Raw genomic sequence first — 12257 nt, forward strand, 5'->3', positions numbered from 1 at the left:
AAGACCAAGATGCTGGACTAGATGGGTCTTTGGCTGGATGCAGCAGCTTATGATCTTCAAAAGTCATGGTGGCTTCAGGATGGCTACCAATCATAACTTGTTAAGGAGAAGCACAAAAGATCTCCTGCTTATACTATTTACATTCAAGGAGGAATGAAGTACTAGCAATTGGGTGCTGTTTGCTTGCTTTCGATAAAACACGGTAAGCCAGGAATATTGTTATAGGCAAGCACAGCCTGCACCAGGGCTCTCTTACAAGATAAGAGCAAGCTGTGGTTGGCAAATTTTCCTTGGAAATTCACCCATAGGGACCTGCTTGTGGTTGGTCTCTCCCATTCAATGCATATGCTGCCATTTCAAAATCTTGAAAAAAGTATCAGTAGCATCTTCATGGAGCACCTCATATTTGGACCACAGTTTTAAGATGCAGAACCTTAACTCAAGAGGTTGTGGAGTTTGTCCACAGGCCTACCTCACAGGGCTGACCACATAGCCAAAGAGAGAAAATCTAGAAAACACTCTGCAAAGTGAAAGTCTTTCTTTAAGCATCTCTCTGTCTGCCTTTTGTCTCCTGCCCCCTCCCCACACTCCAAACTAGTTCCCATGTCAAATCAATCCTCTTTTACCTCGCTCGATGGGACAGTAAATCATTTATTGACTCCAAGTGCTTTTTTTAAGTTACAGAAGAACAGCTAAACAGAGATGACACGTTTGTGCTTCAACAGTTCCAAACACTGAAATTTCAAGAATTAAACAAGTTGCATAACAAGAATTTGCTGCTGTTTTTCTCTTTTGATAAAGTGTATGTGTGTGAATATATATATATATATATATATATATATATATATATATATATATCACACCAAAAACAACAAAAACACATCTAAACAAAAGGGAGAGAAAGAGATACCTTGAAGCGGCTGCAATACTAAATTTAGAAGGGGATGGCGAGTGGGGGGGGATGGGAGGGTGCAAGAAAAGGTTGGAGAGGTGGCAAAACAGTTACTGATGCAAAATGACCACAACCATTGCCCGAAAAACAAATATATTATGGGCAAGAGAGGGGGAAAATGGACCACAAAAATAGTAGCAAACAGAAAGAGTATTTTCTTCTCTCTGTTGGGATATTCTAGGAAGAGACATTAATGCCCTGGGACAGGTGGAAGAGGGACAGCCCAAAACTGCAGGGAAGAAAATACAGTTTTTAAAAAATATCACAGTAAGCGAACACAGCCATTGTGGGAGTCAAATGAGAAAAGGACACACAAGGAAGACTCGGTAAACCACTTTACTTCAAGCTTGTTAGGACGACCACAATACACAATTATTTAATTCATATACATACAGTCTGCAGGGGGAGCAGAAGGACCGGCAAAGGGATCTATAAATGCAGAACAATTGGGGATTTTTGGCGCTTGCCACAGCCAGCAATGTTTCACTACTGGATGATGAGAGATAGAAAGGGGGAAGGAATCCAAAAGGTGCAGGGCAAAATTTGATGACGAGAAATGCCATTGTTGACGGCAGAAGAAACGAGACGCTCCAGCTGAAGTTAAGCTTGAGGTTTAGTCAACATGACGCCCCACAGAATGTGGGGACTACATTTCCCAACAACACAGGAAGACGGATGTTGTAGACTGTATATTGTGGGCTACAGTTCCAATCAGCTCCCCACAACCACTGTGGGGTGATGGTCATTGTAGTCCACCGTATCTGGAGTCACTATGTTAAATAGGATAGTAATGTTGCTCGAATCCCATATTAGCTCAATAGACATAGAAGCACTTAAACTGTGGCTGCCTGGTTAATGATGTCATTTCCCAAATCCGTTTTGCTATTTTCAGTTCAATCCTGAAATATGTCATGTGTTTATTTTTTATTTTTGCTCCTAAACAAGCCAGGAAGAAATTGGGTACAATCCAGCCCAGTGCTGAGGAAGATTTTAAGCCCATTTAAAGCTCAATGGTATATTCTTTGTTGGAGAATGACAACAAGGAGGTGCTGTGGGGCCAGAAATGATGTCTGTGGGAAGCATCTAAGTCCCACACAGAGGAGATCCATTAAAAGGAATGTACCTAGATTGGTCATGCCACCAGGTTTAATGAGTCTACTCTGTGTACTCTGTGTAGGACTAACATTGGATACAGCCTCTTGTTTTCACAGCAAAGATCCTGGTCACTTTGTCTTTGCCCGGGGCAGTGATCCTTCATCACTCTCTCAAAAATATATTTCCCTTTCCTGACAGTTTTCAAGCCACTTGAGCTCCCTCAAATCACACAAATGGGAGGGATTAAATGATTCACAACAGCTGACACATTCAGCATCATGCAATCTACACCATGCAGTGTACATCTACACCACCCAGCCAATCTGTTATCTGTCACTGAAAAGAGAAAGCTGTATAGTCTCCTCCTTCCTTAGCAGGCAAAACAAGGAAGTGCCAACATTGCTTACTACAGGGGCTGCAGATGTGCTGTTGGATGCAAACTCCCATCAGCCCCAGCCAGCATGGTGATGGGAGTTGTAGTCCAGGAATGTCAATTCAATGCAGCACAATGCAGATTTCTGCTTTGTGGGCAGGACAGCAGGGTTGGAGATAAAAGATGATTAAAAGAGTGGTGCAAAGAAAGTAGGCCTCTCTGCCCCACACAGCAATGTGTGAATCAGCCAAGCTAGAAGCAAAAGTGGGGTGCACAGGATGTGTAGCTTACATCCCACAAGCAGCGAACTCTCTTTCAAACTGACGTCAGTTTCTCTAGAGTCTGCATTAAGGAATGCAGATTCCAGGGACTCTAGACATGTGCTTGCAAAAGTACAGGGGGCAAAGCTAGAAGGACAGAGGAAATGAGCTGACTATACTACACAGCGTATCATTTTACATGAGCTGCGGCCGCCTCCAGAGAATCATGGGAATTGTGGTTTCAAGACAACTTTGCTCTCAGCAAACTACTGAAAGGAAATTGACTCCCAAACCAGAACAAAGTCTATTGAATGAATACACCATTGCTAGCGCTTGCCTTATGCTTTCATGGGCCAGAAAAGTCTGGAGATCCTGATAGATCCTGCCCAACCAGGGCCTGCCTTCTGGAAGCCGGTAAGAGGAAGCATCCCAGAACCAGAAAATCCTGCCTGCTATTCATTGAACCATGAAATCAGAGACATAATGTGGTCTAGAGGTTAAAGCGCTAGAGTTCATATCCCCAGTCAACCACAATCTTATTGAGTGGTGTTGGGTTTCTCACCATGAGTAAGACAGACCTTCCTCACAGGGTTGTTGTGGAGATAAAATTGGAGAGACAGCCCTGGGCCCTCAGGTGGAAGAATGTGATAAATAATATTACAGAATTCACAAGCGAACTCTGCCTCATTAAAGGTATCACCAAAGTGCTAAAATAAAGTTCCTTCCTAAACAAAACAAAAAAAATAACATTTGCCAACATGTTTCAAACCAATTAAAAACCAGGGGTTGGTCTCCAAATATGCTTGTGTTGAAATAAATCATCATTCCTGGGTGGGACAAAGAAGATCTAATAAGGAAGATTGATCCAGACATGCTGGAATTGCAAACCACAAACACTCCATTTAAAATAATGCTCCAAAAAAGTTGGAAAAGGTCAGGGGTGAAGCAATAAAAAAACCACACCCAGAAATGCACCAACCACCTACACACTGATAAACTAAATAAATATGAAAATCGAACGGACAATCTCAACAACAGCAGCAGCAGCAGCAGCAGCAGGGGGACAAGGGAGGACAAGGAAGGTCAAATGACAGTTATTTCCAAAACGCAAGCAAAAATCCCAATACACAGTGGGGGAAAGAAGAGCATTCCTTTCACAGTTTGCATCTGAGGTTAGGTACAAGATCACATAGCCATAAATAAGTCACAAGCATTCGTCCATCTGGGCAGAAAACTAAAACCAGAACTAAAAGGACATCATCATTAAAAAATAATAATATTATCAGCATCGTCGTCATATAATCGCCAAGGATGAAATGATGGAAGTTTAGTTTTTGGTGGTTTATTTTGGAGGACACATATGGAGATAATATCTATATTATAGAATATATTATTTTTCTTATCTTTCTTTTTTCCCCCCTCTGTCTTAAAGACAATGGAATTTCCCCACCCCAAACCCTTCTCTTATTTACCTTCGTTTCAAATGTAGGATGGAAGGGGAAACCAAGACGAATAAGAAGAAGGTGAAATGGAACCAGTCAACAAATTTAAGTGGGGCAAGGATCACCCCAGAGCTGGAAGGAAATGGGATGCCCCAAATGCCATGTCACTGCTTTTTTGATGATGGTGTCAAGGAGGGAAGAGCAGGAAATGGGGGAGGAGAGAAAGAGGGAAGGGTCTGTGTGTTGGTGTGTGTGTGTGTCTGTTTAACTGCTAATTTCTTCGTCCGTTTTATTCAGTTTCTTCAGAGTGTCCAGCAGTTTCTGTGGGGTGAGGACGTGAGTAGAGCCTGCAAATGGGGGCGGGGGAGTGGGAGGCAGGGAGAAGAGGAGAGAAAGGCATATTAGAACTCCCACCCTGAAAAAGGCATCAGAAAAGGGGAAGGGGTTGTCATCTATAAGGGCAGGGGCCTTGGTGACCTGTGGTGGGTTTGGGTGGGTGGGGGCGAGGATGGGGGAGGCGCTAATGCACCCACATCTGAGCAAATGCATGTGCTAAGGACTGCCTGTCCCACCCCCCAACTAAAACAAATCAGGCAAGTTATTATCAAAAGTTTTTAAGAGGTGCAACATGGTGGAACAGAGGGTCAAAATTGATCACCAACACCCATATGTGGCATGCTGGTGATGTGGTAAGTTAGAGCAGCAGCCACTGTGTGGGGGAGGATTTGTGAACCCCCTTATCAGGTGGCCCCAATCCACCCCCTTCTACACCACTTTCTGTCATATACATAGGAAAGAAGAGAGAAGAATTGCAGACACCGCCCCCCTCCCTGACACTCAGAACCTCTTACCTGCCACGGGGACAGCGTACCAATTTTTATTTTTTTTATTTTTTAACCACTGAAAGAAATGCTTGCAAAAATGTTAAGCCTATGGAACTACGATTCCATCTAGTGCAGGAAAAGGCAAGGAAAGGCGAAAACCGGAAACGAAAGAAAGAAAGAAAAAAATATAGAATACCAGATGGAGGCTTTGTAACCCCGTGAGTTAAGTGTGGTGAAGGAATGATGCATATGGTATGCTGGAGAGGGCAGCATAAGGCCATTGACGTCGAGGGCGCAGAGATAGATAGCGAAAGCGAGGCAGGAGTGGCTGTGTGGCTCATGAGGCCCTGGCATGCAGTGGCAAATGGCAGGCTGTCAGATAAAAGATCGCCTCTTCCTCTCCCGCCTCAGATGGGAGGGAAGAGCCAAATAAGAAAGAAAGAAAGAAAGAAAGAAAGAAAGAAAGAAAGAAAGAAAGAAAGAAAGAAAGAAAAGAATTGCCTATACTTGAAAATGTGCATATATACATATATATATTTGAGATATGGAGAAGGGGGTTGAGAGGAGTCAGGGAGAGTGAGATCCAAGGAATATTGCAGGAGCCTTCAGGAGAAAGCCCATGTCACTGAAGACAAAGAAGGGGGGGGGGAATCCATGATGACCAGGGGCCCCTTGGGGGAAGAAAGAGAGAACTCTCCTTCCTGTAGCCCCAGTAAGGTAGAGACGCATCAGTGGGTGGGGGATTTGTGCACCCCTTAAAAAGGCAAAGTTTCCCAGAACTGCCAGTGGACACTGGTAAGGAGCTGCTTACAACGCAGTTTTAAGAGCTGCCACTTCTTCAGAACCTGAGATCGAGCTTGCTTTTCCCTCTGCTCTCCCACTGCTTATTTTATCAAATGCCATGGTGTTTTTCAGATTGTCTTAGATGATGATTCTTGTAAGCTGCTCTGGGAGCCTTTGGAGGTTCAAAGGGCAAGGTATAAAATGCTGCAAATAAATATGTAATTATGGCTACCCTTGACCAGAGTGTGTGTTAGGAAATAAAAACAGCAACAAAGAATAAGATTCTAAGGCCTGCTGCCAGTTGGGACACTCTGTGGGCACAGATGAGGATGAGTGGGTGGGTGTGGGTGTGTTTGGTTTGTGTGTGTGTTGCTCTAGCCTTGCATCTCTATACTCAAAGCATGGCAGCTAGGTCCAGTATAGCACTAAATGTCCATCTGGATTGCACTGGGGTCCTGTTCCCTTAACACCAGTGTCCCATGTGCCAAGAACCCCACCCTCTTAAGCAATGCAAAACTCACTAGCTGGCACCTCCATTTAATAAAATAAAAAATGATACAAAGCAGGAGAAGTGCGATGAGGCTGTACCAAAGACCTTGGGAAGTGATAAGCCAGTCAGGTCAAACAAGTGAGGTGCCCTGCCTTTGAACATACAGCAGCCATACAACCATCATGGCTATTGGGGCAGGAACTTGCAAGCTACAAACCAGCAAGCTTTTCAGAGGCGTTCCTTGCTTCTCTGGAGTCACTGACTTTCCCCATCTCCTGTTCCTCTTTGAGGCAGAGCAGGAAATGCAACTTCCTTCCCACCAGCTCAAGAAGCAGGAGCACCAAAGGACAGGCAAGCTAATTTGGCGCCGTAGGCAGAAAAAGCCCCACAGGGCCTCTCCCTGAGAGTGAAACAAAAGCAGGACTCTTTCATTCTATCTAGACCATGCAATATATTCTCCCATAACGGGGCGAGGGGCGGGGGAGAGGGGCTCCCAAGGGGCAGCTGACCCAGCCCTCACCACACCCCCTGTAACAGTGACAGGAACGACTGCAAGCTAGGCAGGTGTTTTGGCTGATGAGAGCAGGCAGAGAGAATGCTCTGTAGGAACAGCAAATGCCCAGCAGCATTTTCATGAATATATCAACTGCTCTGGTGATTGGAAACCTGTGGCCCTACCGACATTGACTCCAACTCCTATAATTCCTGACCAGCACGGCCAAATAATCAGGGATGATTAGAGTTGACAGGTTTCCCCACCTCTGGTGTAAGCTTATTAACACCTTTTTATAAGCCAAAGAATTCTTGGCAGGTGCAACGCTACGATTTACCAAAACGGACTCTGAGCAAAAGTTAAACAAGTTTCAAACCTGTTTAAATCTGAAGTGGCAAATGGACACTCCCCAAGTCTAACTGCAGCCCCTTTTCATTTTCATATTTTTATTTTTATATGGGAGTGTTACCGTTTCCCTTGGAAATAGATCACCGTTGTTGGGAGGAATGGGCAAGTTCTGAATAAGAGATGGTGTAGGATTTGATGGAAGCAACGCTGGGCACATTTTCAAAACCGTTGTTTTAAAGACAGAAAAAAACTGCAAGCATTTTCTCATTTGAAGAACCAAAAAAATGGACAAAGAAAGAAGGAAAGGAGGGGGGAAGAGAGAGATATATAGGAAAGAGAGAGAGAAAGAGAGAGTGATGTAATAATCAAAGAAGCCCTTCCGAGCGAGGGAAGAGTTTCTTTTTCTATAGTAAGCTGCTTTTACTTTTTATTGTTTTCTTTGGCTCTCATTCCATTGTTGGAGCCTGTTCCTCAAAAGATACCCTAGTGGAATCTCTGAAGTCGGGATGCCTCAGATCCATGAGAAATTTGGTGGGAGTAAGAATGTGAGTAGAACCTGCGGGAGAACAGAGTGTGGGCTGACTCCTTGCACAGAGAAAAACAAAAAAACAATTCAAAAGGGCACATGCTGAAAAAAGATTTTTCTTTTCCTTTTAAAAGGCCTTTAACATTACTTCATTATCAGCAGAAAGTATCAGTACAAAGAAGCAGAGTGAACATGTGTGAAAGAAGCAAATGTGGAAATGACAGACACACATACGAACAGAGAGACGAAGGCAGATGGACAGTCGAGGAAAGCATCATAAAGGCATACAGTGGAGTGGAGTTGATGGATCTGGGTTTTGGCAGTCACCACTGGGCCTCCAGGAACTGCTGTATGCAGCAGAAATGCGTTTGGGGTTCAAGTTCAATTTTGGTTTCTCCCAGTTTCTCGTTGTTCGAATCTTAAGTTCAGTTATCCACATCCATTAGTAATTATTATTATTTTTAATATAAAAATATGTTTATCTCATGTATACAAATTCAGATTTAGGTGTGAATGTTCCTCAACACGCACAAGTCTGTATGCAATTGTGTCCTAGAATGCACATTTTCACTAAGCAATTCCCCATGTAACCCATGCAAAATTTACCCTAGTAGTGCATGCATTTTTGCAGACAGCACTTGGGCTCTCCTTCAGTGAGGTTGGATGGGAATCTGTCAGGCATTCTTTAGCTGTGACTCTTGCATTGCAGGGCATTGTACTAGATAACTCAACTCTACAGTTCTATGATTGTATGAAGTTCAATTCTGTAAGGAATTCCCTCATGCACTCTCATGCTGCAGAAATAAGGATTGACCTTCCCTGCACAGGCAGTTCAGTCCTGCATGGTCACAATCTTCCTCCGCCCCCATGAGCCAACCTTGACAGAAGGGTCAGACTACACCCTGTTACTTACCTAGCTTCATTCTGCTAGGTGACCTGGCCCACTGGGCCAAAAAGGTTTACAAACCCACCCCCACCCCCGGTTAGATGTCTCAAAATAATTCAGCTGAATGAGGGATGAGAAAATTCAGTTTGCATTTGAAGATTGGGCTACTGAATTCACAGTTGCCAAAGCAATATATGAACCAGCCATCCTTCAAACTTGGACTATTGCAATGCACTCTACATGGGGCTACCTTTGAAGGTGAACCGAAAACGACAACTAATCCAGAATGTGGCAGCTAGACTGGTGACTGGGAGCGGCCGCCGAGATCACATAACACCAGTCTTGAAAGACCTACATTGGCTCCCAGTATGTTTCCAAGCACAATTCAAAGTGTTGGTGCTGACTTTTAAATCCCTAAATGGCCTCGGCCCAGTATACCTGAAGGAGCATCCCCATCCCCATTGTTCTGCCCTGAAGTTGCCATGGGTTGAACCTTGGACTTATGCATACAAAGCAGGTGCTCTGTGTCCCTCTTACCGTGTGTTTGTTGTTTCTAAAAACCAAGGGCTGCATACACAACATGCATATAAAGTGCATGGCTGACCCCAAAGAATCCTGGGAAGTGTAGTTTAAGTGTTCTGCGAATAATAGTTTATGCTATGGATATAAGAGCTGCTGCTCTTATTTATACTGCTTTCAGTTTTGTTCTTTGTTTTCATCACTTGTGAGCCCATTAATTGCCCTTGAGGCCAAAAGGCAATCATGGAAATGTTGGTCTGAATAAATGAATAGGTCTAGTTAACTAAGAGGCGGCATGGAGATAGATGCCTGACACCCAGGAAGAGCATGAGATGGTGCCTGGTTCCTTGATGAACATTTAAAACACACACACACACACACACACACCTATCACAATCCTAGATCAGACAAAGTGTGCATCGTTCAACATTAAAAGCTACATTTAACAGTTACCTGACATGTCACATGTACATACATACAAACATACATACATACATATACAGGCACAGAACAGTGAAGCCACATGGCAAACCAAGATATGAGAGTAGAGAAAGAGAAAAAGAGTTATAAAGGAGGCTCACCTCCAGGAAGGGAAAAATCCAGTGAGCAGGTGGGGGCAAGGGATGCAGAGCTGTACTGCTCCAGACATTTCTAGAATCTGGCTCTCATCAGAGGTGCATCCAGCACAGCCAATAGTCACGAATGATGGGTGTTTGAGTCCGGCAACATCTGGGGGGCTACAAGCTCCCCATGCCAGATTTAAACCCACACCTGTCCCCAGTCGTACATAATATGAGACTGCAGGGTCCAATCATTCAATTGAAAGGAGTATTCAGATGATGGGAAATGAACCCTCCAGCCAGCACTCCCAATGGTCAGGGATGCAGCAGTTGCCATCCAGCAACATCTGGAGGGCCACATATTGCACACCCCTGCTCTAAGAAGCAGCATTTCCTACTGCATGCAACAGAAGGAAGGAAGGCTCTATTCAGAAGAGGCATTTCCTCAGATTGGAGAACCTGTAGCACTCCAGATGCTGGGCTGCAACATTCAATATGCCAAAATGATGAAAGTTGCCATCCAGCAACATCTGGAGGGGCAGAGGTCACACCATCCCTGGGATAGGCAGCTGTTGGGATGGAAAATGAGAGGCCTGGGGGTTAAGGCTGGTCCAGAAGGCTCTGTATTGGAAGGGCCAGCCTTAGACAAATTGGATCCTCCTAGTCCCAAAAACTCAGGGTCCCTATAGTAACCAAGGTTACTTATTATTTTATTTTTTAGATACATTTTAAAGATACGGTTGGCTTTCTCCTCTTTTGTCTCAGTGTTGCTGTTGCAGAACCTAGCAGGAAAGTGGGCAGGGCAAAAGTAGAATGAATTGGCACTACCAGTAATTGGGGTCCAGCTCTTACCCTAGGCCTCTCTGCCTTCCCCCCCCCCCACCAGTCCCAATGGGGTTTATCGTTCACATCCCCCTTGCAGGGAATTGATGCTCTGCCAGGGAACTGGAGAACCTTCCACCAGCACTGTATCCCCAACTTCCACAGGTAATCTGCTAAGGGGGAAGTGGGAGAGCTGGAGGCACATACTTGCTAAGCAATTCAAGCAGGCCCCATTTGAACAAGAACCATACTTGACTAGCTCCTGCCCACAATCAGTCACACAGTTTGGTTTGCCTTGCCACAGCAGAGTTGCCTGTGCAGGGACTCAATTATGGCTGCATTCACACCATACATTTAAAGCACTTGTGTTGCCCCTTCTCAAACAGTTGTGGCTTCCCCCAAAGTGTCCTAGGAACTGTATTGTACTAAGGGTGCTAAGAGTTGTTTGGAAGCCCCCCATTTCCCTCCAAGACCTACAGTTCCCAGAGTTCACCGATTGTTAAACTGCCCTGGGAATTGTAGCTCCATGAGCAGAATAGGGGCCTCCTAACAACTAAACAACAACAATAAACAACTCTCAGGGCCCTTAGCAAAGTACACTTCTCAGACTCAAGACTGTGTTCGTGGAAGACAATCTTACTCGGCTACGAGTGATTGCCAAAGAAGAAGATGACAAAGACACGTCTCAGAATTCTCTGGGGGAAGCCATGACTGTTTAAAGTGGCATTGTTCTGCCTTAAATGTTAAGGTTGCCTACATAAAAAATAACAATGCTTTAGTTGGAACAGTAGGAGTTAGGGATGTGAAATGGAGATCTGGCTAGCCCAACCATCGTTCAATGGGATCTCTGTAGAACAATCCACCTGGAGACTGGATTTTGCCACAGGTGGGAGCGGATAGGGAAGGGATAAGGAGGAAGAGACAGACAGGTAAACGGACACAGAGAGACAGAGAAAGAAGAGTACAGAGAAGCTCATGATGGAGTGAAGAAAAGGGAGGTGGGGCCAAGCATGACTCTGCCAAAAAGACTCACCTATTAGCACCTCCCACTTCCCACTGGCTTGAGTCACCTCATAAGCGCAGCGCATCTCATTCAGGCCCACACCCCCCAGGATGAAAATGATGAGGCGGGGGCCACTCCTGTACTCCCCAGGAGCCTTGTTCTTGTGCCAGTGTCCATAGCGGGCACTGAATGCAGGAGAGAAAAGAAGGACAAACAAGAGGAGGGGAAAATACATCATGCAGAAGTTCAACAATTTTAAAATACATGGAATTGTGTTAACATGAACTAAATGATCCCGCCTAGGATTGCACATCACACAAGCTTGTGAGTAGTCAGAAGTGACAGGTCACACACATTGTCCTGTTGCAATCCTTACAAACAACCCCCACAAGGCCCATCTGCACTATACATTGACATCACTACAAGGTAAAAAAAAAAGGTAAAGGACCCCTGGATGGTTAAGTCCAGTCAAAGGTAACTATGGGGTGCGGTGCTCATCTCTGCTTTCAGGCCGAGGGAGCCAGCGTTTGTCCACAGACAGCTTTCTGGGTCATGACTAAACCACTTCTGGTGCAATGGGACCGTTTACCTTTGCACCATAGTGGTACCTATTTATCTACTTGCACTGGTGTGCTTTCGAACTGCTAGGCTGGCAGGAGCTGGGACCGAGCAACAGGAGCTTGCCCCGTTGTGTGGATTCGAACTACTAACACTCCAATCGGCAAACCCAAGAGGCTCAGTCATTTAGACCACAGCACCATAACTACTATTCCACTTTAAACAGTCATGGTTCCTCCCATATCTAGTATTATGAAAAACAGGGAAACACCTCTCCCTATCCACTTTCTCCACACCACACATAGTTTCTATACACCTCTATC

The 12257-nt window shown here is 44.8% G+C and overlaps 1 protein-coding gene across 4 annotated transcripts in view; it reads right to left on the reverse strand.

Moving 5' to 3' along the window:
• Window positions 1–1274: 1274 nt before the first annotated feature.
• The window catches only part of LOC310836459 (syntaxin-binding protein 1), a 57574-nt gene continuing 46591 nt past the window's right edge, over window positions 1275–12257 (reverse strand). For 2 of the 4 annotated variants that reach the window (XM_083721780.1, XM_083721778.1), the window contains 3 exons: window positions 11407–11561; window positions 7485–7616; window positions 1275–4469 (listed from right to left, as the gene is read on the reverse strand). In XM_083721780.1, coding sequence (XP_083577906.1) covers window positions 7507–7616; window positions 11407–11561 — 265 coding nt within the window. In that variant the 3' untranslated portion in view covers window positions 1275–4469; window positions 7485–7506. The remainder of the gene's footprint in view (window positions 4470–7484; window positions 7617–11406; window positions 11562–12257) is intronic. The other 2 variants (XM_083721781.1, XM_083721779.1) reach the window with 1 other exon arrangement.

The sequence above is a fragment of the Podarcis gaigeae genome, assembly GCF_964106915.1.
Source record: "Podarcis gaigeae genome assembly, chromosome: Z".
Classification (NCBI taxonomy): domain Eukaryota; kingdom Metazoa; phylum Chordata; class Lepidosauria; order Squamata; family Lacertidae; genus Podarcis; species Podarcis gaigeae.